Source organism: Vigna angularis, chromosome 1 (genome assembly GCF_016808095.1).
Source record: "Vigna angularis cultivar LongXiaoDou No.4 chromosome 1, ASM1680809v1, whole genome shotgun sequence".
Classification (NCBI taxonomy): Eukaryota; Viridiplantae; Streptophyta; class Magnoliopsida; order Fabales; family Fabaceae; genus Vigna; species Vigna angularis.
This window is the reverse complement of record NC_068970.1, coordinates 64,972,957-64,994,994: the sequence shown is the minus strand read 5'-3', so window position 1 is coordinate 64,994,994 and position 22,038 is coordinate 64,972,957. Positions and strand designations below refer to the sequence as shown.

General features: G+C 35.5%; 5 protein-coding genes across 6 annotated transcripts; 2 read left to right on the top strand and 3 right to left on the bottom strand.

Moving 5' to 3' along the window:
• Positions 1-96: 96 nt before the first annotated feature.
• On the bottom strand, positions 97-3,169 carry LOC108334309 (uncharacterized). Its single transcript, XM_017570080.2, has 4 exons — positions 2,882-3,169; positions 1,952-2,788; positions 718-789; positions 97-623 (listed from the first exon to the last, which is right to left on the bottom strand). Exons 1-4 carry the CDS (start codon positions 3,002-3,004, stop codon positions 354-356), a joined length of 1,302 nt encoding a protein of 433 aa, XP_017425569.1. The 5' UTR covers positions 3,005-3,169; the 3' UTR covers positions 97-353.
• A 3,194-nt stretch (positions 3,170-6,363) lies between these two features.
• On the top strand, positions 6,364-11,150 carry LOC108334367 (mitogen-activated protein kinase 9). Of its 2 annotated transcripts, none has more exons than XM_052876404.1 (11): positions 6,364-7,026; positions 7,675-8,083; positions 8,162-8,289; positions 8,439-8,498; positions 8,617-8,766; positions 8,900-9,055; positions 9,141-9,278; positions 9,381-9,454; positions 9,860-9,961; positions 10,210-10,420; positions 10,773-11,150. In XM_052876404.1, the coding sequence occupies exons 1-11, from the start codon at positions 6,778-6,780 to the stop codon at positions 10,875-10,877; spliced, it is 1,782 nt and encodes a 593-aa protein (XP_052732364.1). In that variant the 5' UTR covers positions 6,364-6,777; the 3' UTR covers positions 10,878-11,150. The 2 variants fall into 2 exon arrangements, with proteins under 2 accessions (XP_052732364.1, XP_052732369.1); XM_052876409.1 differs by having other exon boundaries at positions 6,366-7,026; positions 10,724-11,150.
• Positions 11,151-11,578: 428 nt separating this feature from the next.
• LOC108332514 (pentatricopeptide repeat-containing protein At4g02750) lies at positions 11,579-15,188 on the bottom strand. The gene is made up of 2 exons (XM_017567812.2): positions 13,388-15,188; positions 11,579-12,989 (listed from the first exon to the last, which is right to left on the bottom strand). The coding sequence occupies exons 1-2, from the start codon at positions 14,903-14,905 to the stop codon at positions 12,183-12,185; spliced, it is 2,325 nt and encodes a 774-aa protein (XP_017423301.2). The 5' UTR covers positions 14,906-15,188; the 3' UTR covers positions 11,579-12,182.
• Positions 15,189-15,425: 237 nt separating this feature from the next.
• On the bottom strand, positions 15,426-18,279 carry LOC108333313 (pentatricopeptide repeat-containing protein At4g02750). Its single transcript, XM_017568720.2, has 2 exons — positions 16,666-18,279; positions 15,426-16,307 (listed from the first exon to the last, which is right to left on the bottom strand). The coding sequence occupies exons 1-2, from the start codon at positions 18,115-18,117 to the stop codon at positions 15,501-15,503; spliced, it is 2,259 nt and encodes a 752-aa protein (XP_017424209.1). The 5' UTR covers positions 18,118-18,279; the 3' UTR covers positions 15,426-15,500.
• A 1,085-nt stretch (positions 18,280-19,364) lies between these two features.
• On the top strand, positions 19,365-20,767 carry LOC108333515 (uncharacterized protein At5g39865). The gene has a single exon (XM_017568980.2). The coding sequence runs from the start codon at positions 19,493-19,495 to the stop codon at positions 20,351-20,353; it is 861 nt and encodes a 286-aa protein (XP_017424469.2). The 5' UTR covers positions 19,365-19,492; the 3' UTR covers positions 20,354-20,767.
• The last annotated feature ends 1,271 nt before the right edge of the window (positions 20,768-22,038 follow it).

The window sequence follows — 22,038 nt, the reverse complement described above, 5'->3', positions numbered from 1 at the left end:
ACAGTGTTAAGAGACAATAATAACTGCTAAAAGTTCACACAACATAAGTACTCCAGAATGAGAAATAGCAAGCATCGAAGCAGTAGACAGGGAGAATAACAATTAAAAGGCGTCAAAACACAAATTAATGTGACTAAATGAAACTGTAAAAGTCGAAAAACAAGTTTAAATAACAACAGAATCATCAGTACCCGCTGCTAGTTATGCTTCATAGGTCAAACTAGAGAAAACAAACTAAAATGCAGTCATTCCAGTCTCAGAGAAATCAGTTTTTCTGCTACTTCCTACACCCTTTACACGTCTTTCACGTCTTGTGCCTAGTTAAAAACACTTGTACAAGTTCTCCATCAAATTCAAGCCTCGCTTTGAGCTGATGCATGTGTTTGAAAAAATTCCTGCAGCTGTGGCTGTTGCGGCACCTGTGGGGGATATTGCTGTTCATAAACCTGTGTCTGCGGCAGTGGCAGTGGCTCTGGCTGTTGCTGAGTCTCATCCCTCAATGCTGCCTTAAGATCCAAAGTTGACAGCACTTCCAGCTCTTGAATTGCAGCAATTGCAGTGACTGGACTTTCATGGTTGAAGTACGGTTTAAGCATGCCAAGAGATTCCTTCACTTTGGCTTGCTGTAAATTAAACACCAGAGAGGTATGAAATATAATTCCTATAAAAAATATGATAAACAATTCAACATTGAAATGGAAGACAGTTTCAACTCACAAAGTGTTCAAGCTTCTTCCTTAGATCTTCATTAGCAGTCTTATGTGCACTGATTGCAGCAGCAGTTGATCCCTGTTTCACAGGCAATGAAGCAACTCAAGAACAATTTTCACTATTAGGTATAGCTGATCTAAGCGAGAAAAGATATGTAACTTAAATTCAAAAAAAGAATTTTTTTTCAGAATATAAGAACAAAAGATAATTAAAAATCTCAAACATGTTACTATATTCTATATTAAATAATCCAGATATTTTCAATCTCCAATCCAAAGTCCACCTCCCCCATAATAGAAGAATGATACTGTAATGTTATATCAATCCACAAAGGCTTCATTCAACTAGTATTTTAGAAAAACTAGTTTTAGAAGATTTACTGTTAAAAGAATTTATTCACATGATTATATTTTGAAAAGCAATTTTTTAAAAATTCACTAAAATTACTAATTTTGTTCTAAAAATAAAATAAAATCAATTTCTATTCACATTTAAAGTACACGTGTCAATCATGTCCAAGTTCAAAATTAACTTCACCAAAATCTAAAATAAATAGTCAGCAAAAGTAACATGCACATTCTCCATTTACTGCAGAAGGCAACTCTGATGGGAATAAAAAGCTTCAAATATCACTTCAGAAAGATGTCATTATAATAAAAGAAAATTACCTTTTGCATGGCAATTCTAATCAAAACAAACGACATCGAAACTCGTACGGACCACTTAGACGAACGCATTACAAGACAAACATGCTCACATTCGATCCTCCTAATCTATTTCGTACACGTACACCCTCAAACAACAACAAAAATACTATATGAATTGTGAAAAAAGGAAAGCATGTTTTATATTCAAATGGTTACCAGTTAGGCAAAAAAAGGATAAAATTCAAAGCAATAGAGATAATTTTTTCCTCTCTGCTTGATTAATATAAAATGCATATACAAAAATAGCCCAGAATCTTTGTTGCAAAATCACACATTAAAACAATATATTTTCCTCTACATTTTCATCCACAAGTAATTGTTTACAAAAATAGTTATTTCAATTAACTTAGGCATTCAATATTCAATCTAGTCAGTACTTAAAGTATCACACACCCCAAAATAATCATAACTATAAATAAGCTGTAAATGCATCTATGCTTCTCTTGGAAAGATGAGAAAAACATATAGGTGTCATGCCATAAAAAAAAACAAGAACTTCAAGAGCTGATATTAAGAAACAAAAATGATATTACTTTAGGGCGGCCCACCGGCCTTCTTGCAGGATTCTGAGCCCTTCCAACTGCGAGCTTCTGGAGCCTACCGGCCCTAACCACAGAAAAGACTCCGCGTGGCCGTCCGCGGCCTCGGGCTGCACCTACACCACCGTCAGCGGTGAGAGTGAGCAGTGTAGCACCACCGGCAGGAACAATCTTTCTGGGACGTCCTCTGGGCCTGGGGAACCCATTGGGCACAGAAGGGGCTGGAATCATGGGCTGTACAGTGGGCTGACCAGGAGCAACGGGAGCTGCAAAGGGAATTACAGAGATGTTTGATTTGGCTTTAGGCGGGCGGCCCCGTCGTTTGAGCCCGCTGGAGATCCCCGAGACCGATTTGGGCTTGGGAGGACGCCCGACCCTCCTTGACACCTTAGATTTCCCAGAAGAGCCCGGTGGGCGGCCCCTTCGAGCAGGCGAAGTTGTGGAGCCCGGGCTCACGCCTAGAATCTTTCTGGGACGACCCGGACCTCTTTTCTCGGATTGAGGAGCAGAAGCAGGAGTAGGGTCATCGGACAGGCCAAGAGAAGCCCAGACAGGGTCGGCAGTGGGCTGGGGTTTCAGTTTGGGAGGCCTGCCACGGGTCTTTTGAACTTGAGAGGGAGGAGACGGTGGAGTATTATCAGATCCAGGGAGCTTATAGGATTTTTTGACCATGACAAGAAGGTTAACTGATCTCAAACGGTTGAGGTGATGAGTGAGAAGAGCAGAGTGAGTGGTAGGAAGGTTCTTGTACACTTGCTGGATGTACTTTCCTATGGCACGCTTGCTCGACCCATTTTTCTCTTTGAGAGCTCCAATAGCTGTGTATATCATCTGAGACAACATCACACAGTTGTGAGTCCCATGTTAGTGTCTGTCAATTTCACCAAAACAAATAAACATATTCAGATTAACCGGTAAAGTTACCTCGTCATAAGGCGGGTGGTTGGGAATGGAGTTAACCTCAGTCGTGGTGGGGACGTGGTTGTTGAGTTCCGCCGTGAAGGGGACGGCGGTAGGCGGAGGCGGAGTGTCGGAAGTTGGGTCCATGGAGGGAGGGAGAGAAATAGATTTATGAGAGAGAAATAGATATGAGAAATGAGAGGAGTTAGGTCATTTGATAGATGCGTTTTTGTGAAACAGAGACTCACTGGCTCAATGCTGTCTGCATAGAGTCCTAAACCACCTTATGTCAACATTCGAGCATTCTCCACCCTTGATTTTTTTAGATCGACATTCTTCTATCCGTTGATTTCTTCTACAAGCTTTTAAATTAGTTTCTTACAGCACTTTTTACTTCCACTTTAGATCTGCTGAGTGATATTGGTCCCGTCTTGAATTTACCGCTAAACTTGATTATGTGTTTCACCCTATTTATCCAATTATATTTAAAATAAAATTTATTAGAAATAAATAATGTATTACCATTAATTTATCCATTTTCTTATTATAAACCTTGTTTAGGACAAGTCCTTTTCTTATTAATGACAAGATTTTTCAAAATTTGATACAATTTTCTAAATTAAGTTATCTTTTTACAAATGTGCATAAGTTATATATTGATTTTGAATTTATTTCATATCTATTATAATGTAGTTAAATATTTTCAGAGGTGTGTGGATATTAATAACAGTCTTATATTGTTATTTATTGTTTTTTTTCTTGTTTTTTTTAACTTTAGTCAAGTTTGTATTTTGTTATCTTATATCTAATAATGTGTATCATTTTTAGAGTAAGACTATAAGTTTAATTCTTAGAAGAATAATTGTAAAAAAAAAATGTAAGTTGCATGATTATCTTACTATGGAAATTAAGTGAGTGAAGTCATTATTAATGAGTTTGTTTATTAATGAGTATGCTTTTTAGTGGATAATTGTTGAAAGAAATATTATTATATGTAATATCAATTGTCTCTTAAAAAAGATCAAATAAATAAAATTAAACATGGTGTTTGCATTATTGTGTTATTAAGTACAAAAAATTACACCCTCAATATTATAATTTTTTACATAGTAGTAAATGTCAGAGAGAAAAGTACAAAAACTGATTGGTTAAAGTGTGAAATTACATCAAAAATGAAAATTTCAACTATACACATTAATAAAGAAAGTAAATACTAGCTTAAGTATAAATTTACACCATTTTTTTAAAATTTGTAATCATTCTGTGATTGTAAAGTGTGTAATCTTTCCATGCACAACAACTTTGACACACAAATAAAATTATAAAAATTTGTTATTACAACAATTTTTCTGTATTTATAATCAATGTGATTGTGAATTATGTAGTATTTATGTGAACAAAAACTCTATATGCAAAGAGAACAATACTGAAGATTCATTAGAGTGTAAATTTACACCAAATGTATAAAATGTGAACTTTTTTTTTTCCATGATCTTAAATAACAATTGTTTTTAAATTTTAATTTGGTTAACATATAAAATTTTCATCTCTTGGCTTATTAGTTTATTACTTTTTTTATGCATGGGTGAGATGACAGCATTCACATACCATACTATTTTATTCATTGTTTAGTATTTTCTTACAATTGATAATGGTTAAATTTGATAATTTGATTAAAATTTCATATTTGGACTTCATTTGGGATTTCTTCTTATATTTCCTATATTTTTGGCTTGTGTATTTAAAAAAAATATTTTTCTGGCTTGGAAGAAGTTTAACATTGGGCTGAAGAATTGTACAGGAGTGGAGATGAAAGATACGGGGTGTGCAAAAAACAACCTTAAAAAAACTTTTAAAATAATACATAATATTTTTCAGAATTTTCTTAACAGATAAAAGTTAATTTTACAAGAATAAAATATTTTTTTAATAAATTTTACAAGAATAAAACATTTTTTTCAAAAGTTGATTTTTATATTTTTGAAAAATAAATACATAATAATAATAGATAGTGTGAAATGATAATAACATTGTGAAGTTAAAATACAACTGTCCCATAGAAAATACTCTCTATAAATAGCTATTGATAATAATGCAGTGCAGTGGTGGCAGAAGATATTTTAATATTTTCCTATCAACACGAGAAGAAAAAACGGTTTAATAATTATTTTATAGTAAAAATTTAAAAAATTATTAGTCTAATTTTTCAGATTTAATTATGTTTGTTGGGTGACTATATAAAAATATAAAATAAATCACCGTTATCTCATTTAGACTAACCATTAGTTAATCACACAAATCCTTCGTTAAAATAACGCTTCTTTATTAAAATCATAATTAATTAAGTATCTAAAAATGTGTTTATTTCCATGTAACTTTAACAGATAAATTATAGATTTAAGTTATTTTCTTGTATAATTTTGTATCTATTACCAAATTGTATGAAATATTGTTAATTAATGTATTAATTATTAATAGTAAAACATAAAACATAAATGGCCCAAAATATTGCTATTTTGTTAATATTTAAGTATCTAATTCAAATATTAATTTAAAATGGTATTAATATTTAATATGTAAATTTTTTTCGATTAATTAACGTCTTGAGCTTCATTAATAATTTTCAATCACATAAATTTTTATTAAGATAAAAAAGAAAAAATACAAAATTTTAGGTAAGATAATCATTCATCATCTACATCTAGATTAAATAACATAAAACCTTAATTTATTTTGAAAAAAAAAAATCATTCAGTTTCATGTGGGTAAATGTGCTTTATGAATCTTTATGGCAATTCCTTTCAAAATTGGATTGGACTTATCAGAAATGTGTCCAATAAAATAACTTCATTTATTCAATTTTTATACCAAACACTACCTGTCAATCATGTTATATGGTCACCTAATGCATTCTTTTATTATTTAAATTTTATCCTCTCTTTGACATTCTTTTTATTTTAATTTAATATATATTATAGCTGTGATTTAGTAATATATATATATATATATATATATATAACATGTAATTTATTTGTATTTTAACATACTAATATACTAAAATAATTATGTTTTGTATTTTTTAATTAAATTATTTTAATGACATTCAGTAAAAAAAATTATTGATTAATAAGTAATTAACTCATATATATATATATATATATATATATAGAAACTAGAAACAACTTTTATTAAAAGATAAAATGTTTAACATTAGTAGCATATTTTTATTATAATTCTAAACATTCCATTATTTTAGTATTTATTATCTTCTTAATTAGCAGAATGTAAAACAAAATTTTGGCTAACAATGATTAAGAAAGATCGGAATATGCAATAATCAATTTGTGAACAAAATCCAAGTGGGAATCCTAATCCTTTGTCCCTAACACCTCATTCACACGTCACGTCATTGCAACATTCATCCTTGTTCTCAAAGGCAAGCAAGTAATTACCACGTTAACACACATGCCAAAACCATGTAAGACACTCCTATGATCTCTGTCTGTCGAAGATAGCATACGCTTAATTATCTTACATGTCTGTCCGAAGCAAAAGCTGTGATCTTTCTCTCTGTTATGTATTGCACCGGCCAATCATAGTGGGTGTGTGAACGCTGATGATAGAAAAAGAGAGAAAAAAGATAAATGAATAAATAATAATAATAAAGTACATTTTCGAAAAAAAAGAGAGGAGGGAGATAAAGCGAAAAAGTAAAGCAGGGGCGTTGAACAATGAGATTAAAAAACGTAGCAGAGATAATAATAAAAAATAATAAATAAAAGGGGGTTGGTTTGGTGGGGAGGAGTTGGAGAAGCAGAGAGAAGGAGAAAAGCATAGAGGAGAGTGTGTGGGGGGCGTTGCATTGAGTCAAAGGCGATCAAAGAAAGAGTGTAGTGGTAATAATCTATGTACTGAGATACATGGGTGGTGGAGGAACGCTCGTGGAAGGGATTCGAAGATTGTTTCAACGACGCGCTTCTAGCTCTGCTGAAAATCAAAACAATGCCAACAATAGCCGCGTCTACGTGAGAGATTTGCGCGCGCAGTTGGCTTCCATTCCCAACCACGACCACCTTGTTGACCCTGATTTCGATTTCTCTACCTTGAAGCCCATCAAAGTTCCCGCACAAATCCCTTTCAGACCCTCTTCTATGGATCATCACAAAAAGGTTCTCTTTTTCATCGCCCCCATCTCCTCTTTTTTCTTAGTGCCATCTTTTTTCTCTTGTCTTTTCGTTTTCTGTTTCACTTCTTCTGTTGGGTACTGCTCAAGTTTCGCTTTTTATTTTTTCGCAATCCACCCCTTTATCTTCTTGTGTGATCGCTGTTTTTGTCTTAACGTTTGCCGGATCAATTTGGTTGTACCCTTTTGTCTTTCTTTCTCTCTCTCTGACAGGATTTCAGTAATTACCTGATGCAAAAGAGGTGAGGCATAGTTTGGCATGATATTGATTAATTCCTTTCCGGGCCACTTTTCTTATAGTACTGGCTAGATGAGGGTGTACGAACCAAAAATGATTGATTTCTTGGATCAAGATGAGACAAGATTTGAATCCCTGTTGAGAAAGAAATATCCACGTTTAACATGTGATATTATCGGGACAAGATTTCCTGGATGCAGGAAACCCGTGCGAAATAAATAAAAAAATAGTTGTGTGGTTTGGGTTCTGCTTATGGAGATAAAGTACCGAATTTCATGACATTGTTAGTTTGTGTGAATATTGTGTTCTTTCTTGATGAATTTTTTCTGTATTTCGCACGTTTAATAAGTTATAGTCTTCAAGTTATGTTTCTTATGGTTTATGGTTATCAATCAGGGTGCTCCAGAGTCAGAGTTTTTTACTGAGTATGGAGAGGCGAGTCAATACCAGATCCAAGAGGTTGTTGGAAAAGGAAGTTATGGTGTTGTGGGTTCTGCCGTTGATACTCACACGGGTGAAAGGGTTGCAATCAAGAAAATTAGTGATGTTTTTGAGCATGTATCCGATGCCACACGGATCCTTAGAGAAATTAAGCTCTTGCGGTTGCTTAGACATCCTGATATTGTGGAAATTAAGCATATTATGCTTCCTCCTTCCCGGAGAGAGTTCAGGGATATCTATGTAGTGTTTGAGTTGATGGAATCTGATCTTCATCAAGTAATCAAGGCCAATGATGATCTTACCCCCGAGCACCATCAATTTTTCTTGTACCAACTTCTAAGGGGCCTGAAATATATTCATACAGGTATCATATCCTTGTTAGAACTGGCTTACTTACTTTTTTCAGATAGTGATTTTAAACTAGCGTAGCGTTTTCTTGCAGCAAACGTGTTTCATCGTGATCTGAAGCCAAAAAATATTCTTGCTAACGCTGACTGCAAACTAAAAATATGCGATTTTGGGCTTGCTCGAGTTTCATTCAATGATGCTCCATCAGCTATATTCTGGACTGTGAGTAGCACACCATTGTGTGGCCATGTTGAACTGTTACATTTATCAATTATGTTCTTTCTGACTTTTAAGTGTGGTGGAAATTGTAAGTTGCAATTTAGGTTTCTCCCCAAACCTGTGGCTGACTTATTTTTTCTACTTTGAATAAGGATTATGTTGCAACTCGGTGGTACCGTGCACCGGAATTATGTGGTTCTTTTTTTTCCAAGGCAAGCTTCTAATTTTCTTTTAACAACATATTTTCTTGGGTAGTATGCAATATAAGCTATTGAATATGCTTGGTGTGTTGAAATAAGCTTCCAATTATAAAATTCTTGTCTTTTGCAGTACACTCCTGCAATTGATATATGGAGCATTGGATGCATATTTGCAGAAATGCTCACTGGGAAGCCATTGTTTCCTGGAAAAAATGTTGTGCACCAATTGGATCTCATGACTGATTTGCTTGGCACTCCTCCTCCAGAGTCCATTGCTAGGGTTAGTATATAAAAATCTAATTTGAAGTTTTCTGAAATCAATAGAGCAGACTTGTGTTGTGACATGGTTTATGGCTTTCTCCACTGTATACAATATTCTCTAAGTATATAAACTTTTAATCTTAATTTTGCAGATTCGAAATGAAAAGGCCAAAAGGTATCTCAACAGCATGAGAAAAAAGCAACCAATTCCACTATCCCACAAATTTCCAAATGCAGATCCATTGGCTCTCCGGTTACTGGAACGGCTACTTGCATTTGATCCTAAAGACCGTCCATCAGCTGAAGAGGTTGGTCTCCTATCCCAAAGGGGAAATTTCATTGATAATCACCTATGACGATATTTCATTATTTCTCTTATGCTTGTGATACCAGGCACTAGCTGATCCTTACTTCATTGGTTTGGCGAACATAGACCGTGAACCATGCACTCTACCCATTTCAAAACTTGAGTTTGAATTTGAGAGAAGGAAATTGACCAAAGATGATGTCAGAGAGTTGATTTATCGAGAGGTATGATCGTAGAACATTTATATAACTCCTGCTTCAATCAATTGTGTTCTACTCTTTTTTTTGTCCTGTGATAATAATTCTTTAAATTTTTCAAGTGAACAGATTTTGGAGTACCATCCCCAAATGCTGCAAGAGCATATTCGTGGTGGAGATCAAACTAGCTTCATGTATCCAAGGTAGATGTGCTACAATTAATATCCAAAGCACTGTTTATAGTTCTGTCACAAGGGACAAACAGTAGTTCTTCAATATTAAATAAGATACTAAGCAAACTTTTACTGTATAACGTTTACCAACACCTTTTATAACTGTTGACAGGAACCCTTCCTTGCATTGTTGTTGTTGCTGCGATTTTACTTTTTGGCAAATACTTCCAAAATCTCATTCCTTTTGAATATAATGTTGTTAATGCTAATTCTTAGAGTTAAATTTTGTACTGAATAAAACATTTCTGACGGCTAGTTTTCCATTTACGTTCTGCATGTCATCTAAGAACTCTAACATGGAATGTGAGGTTCTTTGAAGTTAGCTGTCATTGTTTTGGTAATTAGTTGGTAATTTTATGTTATCTTTTTGCATAGTGGGGTTGATCGGTTCAAGAGACAGTTTGCACATCTTGAGGAGCATTATGGGAATGGTGAACGAAGCACTCCATTGCAGAGACAGCATGCCTCCTTACCTAGGCAAGTCTTGGTTAAATATTTGGTTCAAACTTGTCCAACATGTTCAAATGCTGGATTGTCAACTTGCACATTAAACAGTCTTTGTCTTGTTCTTTTGGAGATTTCATTGGTTTCATATTTGTTATTACTCATGGATTTTAATCTTAGGTCCAGTTTATTAGTGTCTGTTCTAAGATGAGTTTGGCAGACAAGTCTGTGAACCTTTTCTATGGTACTGTGAGAGTTATATGCAATTTCACTTTATGCAGAGAGAGAGTTTGTGCTCCCAAGGATGAAAGTAAACAACACAACGATATTGAAAATCCAAGTGAAACAAATCTACAGAGTCCTCCAGGGTCTGATGCGACAGGTTCTCAAAATGGAACCTCCAGATCAAACTACAGTGCGCGTAGCTTGTTAAAAAGTGCGAGTATTAGTGCTTCTAAGTGTGTAGTTGTGAAACAAAATAAAGATCCAGAGGTAGTTTCTTACTCTATCTTTTCACAAGTGCATGACTTTATTAAAAGAGAAATTGTTATATGGTTTAAAAACATGAGATTCTAACCACTCTTTAGTAACCACACACATGTGACCAAATTCTTCACTTTAGAATTGGAACCTTATGGTTTTGGACTTCAATGGTTTCCTCATAGTTATAGTTTTTGAAATATATGGAATAATTGGTTGCAATTTGTGTTGTTAATAAAATATATGGAATAATTGGTTGCAATTTGTGTTGTTAATAAAATATATTGATTTAATTGTGTATTTGTTTTGCATTAGCAAGAAGCAATTAAGGAGATAAATGATGAGACGATGGATGATGTGACAGATGTTGCTGCCCTCCATGCTTGATTTTGATTTTGGTGTTGCTTCGTACCTTCTTCCATACTCTGATTCTTTGCACAATGAGAGAGAGGTGGTGATGGTGGTTTGAAGCACTGTTAGTGCTAGAAGAAGCTCGCTTTAGGACTCAGCTCGTTAGTCATCAAATGCCATTTTGTTTGTGTTACTGTTGTAACCATTTATTTATTGTGTACGGCAAACGCAATGTATACTACTCACTCATGTTTTATCCTATAAATTTGAAACAGATCGAAAGGAAATAATGTTAGAAAGAAAGAAAACTCTGCAGTTTACTGTAGGGTTGCAGTTGAAGTTTGTTAACTTTGATTAAAGATATTAACTGTTTGCCTAATAATTTAGGCCTATTGCTTGCACTTTATTGGGCTAACATTTCAAGTGGCAAGTTGTGTAGGTCCTCTGTAATAATTAGAGTAAAATAGATTACATTACATCCATTGCAACCATTGCGATGTTTCTTATCCATCAAGGGTCAAATCATCACTTGGGATTGAAAGGGAAGACAAGCAACCGAAGGATCCACTTCATCTAACAATGGTCTAGATAGGCATGCAATTTATCATCATTAATTATTCGTGAAATTCTGTGATAAATAAATATTAAAATTAGTCAATTGACCAATTAAAATGGACCATGATTGGTCGAAAACTCAAGTAGATCACGCTATAAGATTCCATTCAAAGCATGCTGATAATATTTCAATAATTCTACTTTTACAAAAATCTTTCAACATTTGAATAATTTATCATCAGATTTTATAATAAGTGCATGAAAAGCAAGTACAAAAGAGTATAACAAAAACTAATTGTATACTTAAAAATTGTATTGTATAAATAAATACAAATAAGAATTGAGTAGTGTTTTGAGGATAGATTGAAAGTTAACTTATTATCACTCTTCCTTCATGTCCCACCTCTTAACTCCTTAGCAGCCAAGAGGTGACGTCATTAAGGTCAAGAGAATACTGTGAACTGCATTCAGCGTACGTCAATAATGTCAGTTGGTAGCTGATATCATGCTAGTTGGGGGTTGAGATTTATCGGGTACCAGTATATCCCCACGTTGCCAAATAATTCTGTTAACTGCATTCAGCTTACTCTTCCATTTATTCTTTGGATGTCATGCAATTTGATTAACTTTTCTGGGATATAATTCTAACTGCCACATTCCAACTTCCATCAGATGATCATACTTTGTGATTCTGAGTAAGGCCCTTATAATTCAGATTATCTGATCACCCTTGTCAATTTTATGCATTCGGGTGGATCAAGACAGACATAAATGTGCTTCACATTGCTTCAGCACTTCTTCAATCACATAAATACGTCCAAAGAGTATATCTATTCTTTAAGTTAATTTTCACCATATCTGTCCATTTTTACCAATAATCCCCACAGGAACAAACACCATCATTGAAGTGGTGAAACCGGTTAGAATCCCTTAAGATAATCAATCTTCCAACGATCTTGGATATGTGTTTGATGGCATTGTGACAGTCTTGACAAACTCGTAAGTTTTTTATGACTCGTATTGGTCTGCCAGCAGGAATAGTCAGGATTCCAAATGCTACAGCCAATTTCTCACTGTGATATCTGAGCATGTGCTCCTTTTCTTCCTCTTCCACATCATGCAAAACCAATTTTGTTGAAGAAACATACCCCTCGCGCCTCATTTTCAAATCTAGCTCTTCTAAGAAGGCATATATTCTATCCTTTTCTGGGTGGAAACAATCCCCAACTGCGAACGTATGAATCTTGTTTTGTACCTCAACCCAACTATACCCAGTTACCTTCTGCACGCCAACTTCCTTCATTCTTGATCTCATCTTGCCAACATCAACCCACCTACCAGAAGCCGCATATAGATTTGAAAGAAGGACATACATCCCTGAGTTGTGAGGTTCCATCTTAAAAACCATCTCAGCAGCCTTCTCACCCAGTTCAATATTACCATGAATCCGGCTTGCCCCTAATAGAGCTCCCCATGATGCAGCACCGGGCTCAAAAGGCATTTTTCTCATTAAGTTCTCTGCTTCTTCCAGGCGGCCAGCTCTTCCAAGAAGATCAATCATGCAAGTATAATGTTTTGAACTTGGTGTTACATTGTAATCCCTATTCATTGTATAAAAGTATTCAGTTCCCCTGTCTATCAAGCCAGAATGACTACATGCAGATAAAACACCCACCTGAAACATAATTAGAAGAAGAATAAACAGAAAGTTAGAAAATAGAAAAGGGTTAGCGAAGGCATGACATTACTGATTTATAGAAACAAACAAGATTAATTCCGTATCAAGAGAGATAGCAGGGTCTGGAGTATGAGAGATTCTGTACAAGCAAATAGAAAAACGAAAGGTCCAAGGGAATTCGAAGTCTTCCCAATGCCCAATCTAATTCCGGCCTAAACCTTTCCGATTCAAACTTTCCAAGCTTATACCTCCTAGAAACTAAACTGGATAAAATACGAAGTGCTGATGGTACCCGTTCAAATTTCCACCCAACTGGAAAAATCGACAGAAACAGATGCAAACAACAAGCTGTAAATGAAAAATCTAAATGCTTATGAAATGTATAGAATGCATACCATTGTAATCTCATCAGGTTTAACACCTGTTTTCTTCATTGATTCGAATAATATTAAAGCCTGTCCACCAAATCCATGCCTAGCATAACCAGCTATCATTGTGTTCCAAGAGACGACATCTTTCTCCTCTATTCCTTCAAACACATTATTAGCTTCATCTGTGCTGCCACATTTAAAATACATCCCAAGAAGCGCATTTCCCACAAAACACCCAGTCTCAAATCCTGCCTTCACCACCTGCCCATGAACTTGTTTCCCTAACTCCAAGGCAGCAATATCAGCACATGTGCTCAAAGCACAACTAAAGGTAGACCTATTGGAATTTTCCCCATCTCGTTTCATCTCCACAAACATGTTAAGAGCCTCCTCAAAGTGTTCATTCTGAGCATAGCCAGTAATGATAGCAGCCCAAGATACACAATCACGCTGAGGCATCACGTCAAACAATTTTTTAGCTTGAGTTATACAACCATTCTGACAATAGCCAGTAATCATGGTATTCCATGAACTTATATTCCGACAAGGCATTGCCTCAAACAACTGCCTTGCAATGTCCATTTTCTTGTCTTGCACATATCCCGCAAGCATAGCATTGTATGAAATTTCATTTTTTACAGGCATCTCATCAAAATACTTTCTTGCTTCATCCAACATTCCGTTCTGCACATATCCAGAAACCATTGCCGTCCACGTGAACACGTCCCGCACCGGAGATGCATGGAACAACCTCTTAGCCTGAGACAAATCTCCAACCTGGGCATAACCAGAAATCATAGTGTTCCAGGAGATGGCATCCCTAACAGGCATTTGGTCAAAAATCAGCCTAGCATCACCCAACATGTTTCTCTTCACATACCCACCCATCAAACAATTCCAAGAAATCAATTCCCAGTTCGATTGGGACTCAAACAATTGCCGTGCCTCCTCAAGTCTCCCGTTGTGAACATAAGCTGCAAGCAGCCCATTCCAGGAGATTGAATTCCTATGAGGCATCCTATTAAAAACCTCCCTTGCCTCATCAACAAACCCATTCTGGGCATACCCAGACAACATGGCATTCCAGGAACAAACATCCTTTTCAGGCATAAGGTCAAACAACTTGCGAGCTTCTCCGAGCCTGCGGTTCCTGACATATCCAGTGAGCATAACGTTCCAGGAAAACAAGTCCCTCTCAGGCATTTTATCAAACAGTTCCCTTGCGAGGGAGAACTTTGCGTTCCTCAAGTACCCAGATATCATGGCGTTGTAGGAGACAGAGCTGCGGCAAGGCATGGAGTTGAAGACTCCGAGAGCAGAGTCGCAGCGACCATTGCGCATGTGGGAAGATATGGCCTTGTTCCATGTGAAAATCGCAGGGTCTTTGACTTTGACGGAGTTGGTGGTGATGGATGAAGACTTGCTGCTTCTGCTTCGTCTTTTACTCCTAAAACTATTCGTAGAAAGATAACGTGAATTACACATACGCAAGTGCCTCACAACATAGGTATAGTTGGTGTGCATTGTATTGAAAGTCTTCATGAGCTACCATACTAACTACCTAGCCCAGCTATTATGCTTCGTCTTCACCATGCATCAACTTGTTCATGTATCAACATACCGATCATTTATCTGTTCAGAACTTTTCTGTTTTTCAACTCAAAATTGATAAAAATTAGAAAACAAGACTTCGATCATCCAGTTCTTGGATCGAACTTTTCCATGGTATATCCATAATTCTTTTAAATTTCTCCATTAAAAGAATACCTGTTATATTAGCAAAAATATCTGAATAATGATAATATATGTTGAGTTAAGTAGTGAGTGTATTTAAAAATTTTCTGATGAAATAATGTATTTATAAATTTTTTATAGCATGATTATTCATATATATTTAAATATATTATATTACTGGAATATAATCAAATATAATAATTCATGTATTAGATCATCAATAATTATATTATAATATTTTAAAGATATCAAATATTATTTTATACTATCTTAATATATAACAATAAATTATTATATCATAATATATTAATTATAAATATGTTGGAAATATTTTATATTTATTCAATAGGGAGGGTACAATTTATACTTATAATTAGGTTAATTTTCGTCATATTTCATACTGTCACCAATAATCCCCACAAGAACAATTACCCTCACTGAAGTGGTGAAATCGATGAGAATCCCTTACGATTATCAACCTTCCAACAATCTTGGAGATGTGTTTGATGGCATTATGACAGTCTTCACAGACTCGCAAGTTTTTCATGACACGTATTGGTCTACCAGCCGGAATAGTCAGAATTCCAAATGCTACAGCTAATTTCTCACTGTGATACTTTAGCATATGCTTCTTCTCCTCCTCTTCCACATTGTGCAAGACCAATTTTGTTGCAGGAACATACCCTTCTTGTTTCATTTTTAAATCTAACTCTTCTAAGAAGGCATATATTCTGTGTTTCTCTGGGTGAAAACAATCCCCAGCTGTGAATGTATGAATCTTGTTATGTATCTCAACCCAACTATACCCTGGTGTTTTATGAACACCAACTTCCCTCATTTTCAATCTAATTTTACTAACATCGACCCATCTCTTTGAAGCTGCATATAAATTTGAAAGAAGAACATACGTTGCCGAGTTATTAGGTTCCATCTTGAAAACCATCTCAGCAGCCTTCTCACTCAGTTCCATATTGCCATGAATTCCGCTTGCACCTAATAGAGCTCCCCATATTGCAACATCTGGCTCGAAAGGCATGTTTCTGATTAGGTTCTGTGCTTCTTCCAGACGACCTGCTCTACCAAGAAGATCGATCATGCAAGTATAATGTTTTGAATTTGGTTTTACACCATAATCCTTATCCATTGAATGAAAATATTCAGTACCCCTGTCTGTCAAGCCATTATGACTGCAAGCTGATAGCACGCCAACCTGAAATATTATTAGAAGAAGAAGCGAAATGATTTTTCTTGTAGAATAGGGTCAAAAGGCAAGCTAGTGCATTATAGATAAAACACTAAAATTAACGACTCATTCATAATTGATTTGCTAGTTCTTTATGATTATGATCATCGTATTTGTATACAAAACAAGAAGCAACCCAAGCAACTATTAATTAGCTGAAACTGTATTAAGTATTAAACCGTAAATTTATCAGAAAATTGATTTATAAACATGTGTAAGTTAAAAATAATTAAGTGAAAAGTAAACGATAATAACAAGTTTTTGCAAAAAACAATTAGATAAGGGACAATTATCCATGCACAAGAAGTGCATAAAATATGTTTACCATGGTAATCTCATCAGGTTTAACCCCTGCTGTGATCATTGACTCAAATACTGTTAAAGCCAGCCTGCCAAATCCATGCCTAGCATAACCAGATAACGTTGTGTTCCATGAGACGATATCTTTATGTTGTATTCCTTGAAACACTTCATAAGCTTCATCTATGCAGCCACATTTACAATACATTCCAACAAGTGCATTCCCCACTAAACAGCCGTTTTCATACCCTGTCTTCACAACTTGTCCATGAACTTGTTTCCCTAACTCCAAAGCAGCTATATCAGCACATGTGCTCAGCGCACAACAAAAGGTAGATCTATTTAAACCTTCTCCATCTCGTTTCATCTCCACAAGCATGTTCATAGCTTCTTCATAGTGACCATTCTGAGCATAACCAGCAATAATAGCTGCCCAAGATACAGAATCATGCTCAGGCATCCTATCAAACAAGTTCCTTGCCTGTGCTACATCACCCTCCTGACAATAACAGCTTATCATGATATTCCATGAACCTATATTTGGAAAAGGCATCGCCTCAAACAATTTTCTTGCCATGTCCACTCTCTTGTATTGTACATAACCAGCAATCATTGTATTGTACGACATCTCTATTCTCTGTGGCATTTCATCGAAAACTGTCCTCGCTTCATCCAACATTCCATTCTGCACATAGGCATACACCATTGCTGTCCACGTGAAAACATCCCTTACTGGAGACTCCGCAAACAATCTCCTAGCCTGCGACAAATCTCCATCCTGTGCATAACCTGAAATCATGGTATTCCAGGAAACTAGATCCCTAATAGGCATTTGATAAAAAAGAAGCCTAGCTTCGCCTAACATGTTTCTCCTCACATACCCACCCATCAAACAATTCCAAGAAATCAATTCCCAGTCTGACCTGGACTCAAACAAGTTACTGGCCTCTTCGAGTCTCCCACTCCGAACATATGCTGCAAGCAACCCATTCCACGAGATGGAATTCTTGTGAGGCATCTCATCAAAAACTTCCCTTGCCTCATCAGCGTGCCCACTCCGGACATACCCAGACAGCATGGCATTCCAGGAAACAACATCCTTTTCGGGCATTGAATCAAACAACACGCGAGCATCACGGAGTCTGCGGTTCCTGACGTAGCCAGTAAGCATTAGATTCCAGGAAAACAAGTCTTTGTGGGGCATTCTATCAAACAGGTCCCTTGCAAGTGAGAACTCTGCGTTCCTCAAGTACCCAGATATCATGGCGTTGTAAGAGACAGAGTTTCGAATCGGCATGGAGTTGAAGACTCGGAGAGCCAAGTTGCAGTGGCCATTGCGCATGTGGGTAGAGATGGCTTTGGTGCATTTCACAATGTGGGAGTCTTTCTCTTTCAAATGGGGTTTCGGAAAATTAGAGGGTTGTAGAAGTTGAAAGTTGCTGCTGTGTAACTGCCTCAAGTTAAACTTCCCGCGCATTGTTTTTGTGTCACACTATATAGGATTGTATTTTAAATAACCAGGAATCATATATTTTGGATTTTACGGTTGTTTTCTAGTTTAACGTTGCTATGTTTGAGGAAAATTTGTGACAGCTTTTAGCGTATGAATAAGACGTAAGTCCTTATTTGATTATTATTTCACGACCATGATGCGTTATTTTACATAACTTACTCTTTAATTTGCGTTTGCAGGGTCTATGCAGCCCATCCATGTTATGTTTCAAAGGATTATGTTCGTGTGTTTGAGTAATTCAATCATGAATTCGATATTTATTTTGTATAAATTTAATCTGATTCTGAAAAAAAGTTATTTTAAAGTTTATATTTTTTTATTGAACGGCTCATCTAGATAGATTATTCCTAATTCACTTATTTTAGAATAAACATCACATTAACGCTTAATTAACGATAATTATAAATCGACTAACTAATGCTGATTACAGTATTATTCAATCATGCATTAATGTATTTAATATCTTTTAGTTCAGTTACCTATTTACTTTAGTATTAAAATATCTTTTGCAAATATCGTGGGAATGGTATTTTATGAGAGATTTTTGAGACAAAATAGACAAGAGAGAAGAGTGATACAAAACAAAACTATTCGAGAATTGAAGTACTCAACTGGCTCACACCGAAATATTTTGACGTTTATCTTGAGACAAAACAAACATTTATTTTAACCTATGATAATTATAAGAAACATGATGAACAATATACTAGTGAAAGACGTTAGCAAGTATCATCTCAACCATCTAATTGATCATTAGACCTTAATTATTTGGTTGATTATTCGATACCAACCTCTTAACCTAAATTTTCATGTGGACATTTTAGTCTTAATATTTTAATTTGATTATTCAAGTTAACTATTAGACCTTAATTAGTCGTTTAATCATTTGATCTCAATTATCACATTTGAATTATTTATTTTGTATAAATTAAATCTGGTTATGAAAAAAAATATAATTTTACTAAGTTTATATTGTCTGTTTCATTTCCAAAATAAGAAATCAAATTATGCATTTAAAACTCTATCGACGAATCATAAGTAAAAATGTAATGGAGGGAACGAGGAGTTTAAATAAGAAAAGCTCCTTTTCCCATGTCATGTCATCAAATTTTTAGCGCTCGAGTTCGGTGGGACCCACGGCGTTTGAAAATTGAATCGACAAAGTAAGAAACGAAATTGAAGAAAAGCACACAAAATTTAATGCTCAAAAGAATAAACAATCATCACTGCAAAACGCAGAAACTACACTAACATTTCTTTTTCTTCACTTTCTTCAGTTTCAGTTCATTCCACCAAAATTCAAAATTCTCCGAGAGAAGAGAGAGAGAGAGAGAGAGTGATGGGTTGCGTTTCTTCCAATCTTCTCAACCGAGACGAAGAATTCACCCAACTGGGTTCCTCCGCCTTGGGCCACCACATCGTCTCCCTCACCTCCACCACCTACGGCCTTCTCACCCTCGACCCACCGCACACAACCACCCCTTCTACACCTCCTTCACGTTTCACCCTAGCCTCTCTTTTCCCCTCCGAACCAAACTCCGAACCCAAGTCCCTTTGGTCCGAACCAAGACCCTTCCGATCCGAACCCGAGATCATAAACTCATGGGAACTCATGTCCGGTCTCGACACCGAAAGCTTCCGCTTTTCCAAAGAAAACTCCAACCCTAACCTCCTCACTCCCACCAAACCCGGTCCAACGCCACCGAACCGGTTCGAGCGAATATGTCCCCCGAGCGGGGAAAACCGCGTGGTGATCTACACGACGACGTTGCGCGGCGTGCGGAAAACGTTCGAGGCGTGCAACGCGGTGCGCGCGGCGTTCGAGGCCTTGGGCGTGGCTATCTGCGAGCGTGACGTGTCGATGGACAGCGGGTTCCGGGAGGAGCTGAAAGGGTTGCTGAAGGGGAAGCAGAGAGAAGCGATGGTTCCCCCGAGAGTGTTCGTGAAGGGCCTCTACATCGGTGGCGCCGAGGAAATGCTGAAGGTCGCCGAAGATGGTATTCTCGGAGAACTGCTTAAGGGGTTGCCGAAGAAGAAGGTTGGTGCTGTTTGTGAGGGTTGCGGGGACATGAGGTTCTTGCCTTGCTTCAACTGTAATGGCAGTTGCAAGAGTGTTGTTAAGGAAGGGGGAAGAGTATTTGTTGTTAAGTGTCTCCATTGCAATGAAAATGGCTTGATCTTGTGCCCTGTTTGTTCTTGATTACTTTCCTGCCATAATAATATTACTCTTAGTCTCTCTTTTCGTGTAATCACTGTCTTCTGATCCTGCTTTACTTGTTGCTTCCTCCAGTAACAATTTTCTGAAATCATCTTCAAGGCAATCAAAATGGAATTGCAAATGTGAAAAAAGAAAAATGAAAAAAGGTAGTCACATTCTTGCATTCCATATATGTATCTATAAAAAAACTACATTGTTTTTATGACTTGTATGAAGAACAGGTATCTCAGGATATATAACAAATTCTATTTAATGTTAACCAAGTTACAGTACTAGAAGTTATTGAAATGAATAATTCAAAAAAGTTGAAGTTGTGGTAGAAAACCTGTGTACCAATTCTTCTCTAATAGTCCTGTTATAAACAAGAAAATAAAATTTCTGTATGTTCTGTTTTCATTGCTCTGTTTAGGAATTACCTGTTATGTGTGCAATTTCTTCAACCTTGATGCATGTGTTAAGCTTTGCAGCTTCTGGATTTGTATTTATAATTTCACTGTTTGTGCATTTTCATATGTGTTTGGTCTTGAATTCCAATGAAAGCGATATTAAATTAAAGATCCATCTATCTATCTTCATTTTGTATTCTCACTGTTGTGTCTCTATCATAGGTACTGTTATTGGACAATGTACTTCAACTTTTTTCCCTTTTTATTTAAATTTGATGTATGAGAAAGTTTCCAATAAATTGATAAGAACTGAGGAGTCAGATTAAAGTATTATGAAGTTATAGTACTGATAAACTTCGAAAAAGAAATACATTATGTTAGTTTTTATGATCTTGTACCAAAAGCTGGAATGAAATTTGATACATCTAATATGACCTATAACTTTTACAACTTTATGTATGTAGAGTAGGCTTTAAAGTAAGGACTGAAAAAATTCTTTCATTAAATTTTGCTTTAGTACACTTAGCTTCATTCTAGTTCTTAATGAAACTTGATACAGCAAATATGACCTATAACTTTTACAACTTTATGTCTGTAGAGTAGGTTTTAAAGTAAGGACTGAAAAAATTCTTTCATTAAATTTTGCTTTAGCACACTTCATTATAGTTCTTGTTTCAATGCTGTAATTTCTTACACGAGAATCTTTTTAACCTATTTTAAAAGATGTATTTCTTGATTAGGAAGTAATTTCCAATTCTGGAATTTTTTATATTTTAAAATGACTATTTTAAAAAATATTTCAAAATTTGAAAATATATTTTAAACTCAAAATTATATTAAAAAATATGTATTTTAAAAGTTATTTCTATATCTGAAAATATATTCTGAAACACTTGTTTCAGAATGCAAATCTGTTGTCCAGTCCAGAAATATAATTAGAACACAAAATCTTACACTTTTTTCTATTAATTGCAACAGGGGTATATCGGAATTTTATAAAATATAGAGGTGTAAGAAGAAAACATGGGAGTGCAGAAAGAAATTTCCTACATAACCCATTGTAGTTCTTAGACTACCATAACACATCAACTATAGACTTAAAATGAATGTTGGTTTTCGTGAAACATAGTTTTTAATTTGACATTCGTTCTTAACTTTTGCTGTTGAAATAAATAAATAAATATATATATATATATATATATATATATATATATATAATTTGGGATTCCATTTTTTCATATAATTTCTCGTTTAAATTGACTAACCCTAATTGGGCCATAA

Excerpts from the sequence above, each read along its gene's own strand:
- LOC108334309 (XM_017570080.2), bottom strand. The coding sequence starts at position 3,004 with ATGGACCCAACTTCCGACACTCCGCCTCCGCCTACCGCCGTCCCCTTC. Across the intron at positions 790-1,951 it reads GGCCGGTGGGCCGCCCTAAA|GGATCAACTGCTGCTGCAAT; the intron begins GTAATATCATTT and ends CCTGTGAAACAG. Across the intron at positions 624-717 it reads GGAAGAAGCTTGAACACTTT|CAAGCCAAAGTGAAGGAATC; the intron begins GTGAGTTGAAAC and ends TTTAATTTACAG.
- LOC108334367 (XM_052876404.1), top strand. The coding sequence starts at position 6,778 with ATGGGTGGTGGAGGAACGCTCGTGGAAGGGATTCGAAGATTGTTTCAA. Across the intron at positions 8,084-8,161 it reads CCTGAAATATATTCATACAG|CAAACGTGTTTCATCGTGAT; the intron begins GTATCATATCCT and ends GTTTTCTTGCAG. Across the intron at positions 9,455-9,859 it reads ACTAGCTTCATGTATCCAAG|TGGGGTTGATCGGTTCAAGA; the intron begins GTAGATGTGCTA and ends CTTTTTGCATAG.
- LOC108332514 (XM_017567812.2), bottom strand. The coding sequence starts at position 14,905 with ATGAAGACTTTCAATACAATGCACACCAACTATACCTATGTTGTGAGG. Across the intron at positions 12,990-13,387 it reads AACCTGATGAGATTACAATG|GTGGGTGTTTTATCTGCATG; the intron begins GTATGCATTCTA and ends ATTATGTTTCAG.
- LOC108333313 (XM_017568720.2), bottom strand. The coding sequence starts at position 18,117 with ATGCGCGGGAAGTTTAACTTGAGGCAGTTACACAGCAGCAACTTTCAA. Across the intron at positions 16,308-16,665 it reads AACCTGATGAGATTACCATG|GTTGGCGTGCTATCAGCTTG; the intron begins GTAAACATATTT and ends ATAATATTTCAG.
- LOC108333515 (XM_017568980.2), top strand. The coding sequence starts at position 19,493 with ATGGGTTGCGTTTCTTCCAATCTTCTCAACCGAGACGAAGAATTCACC.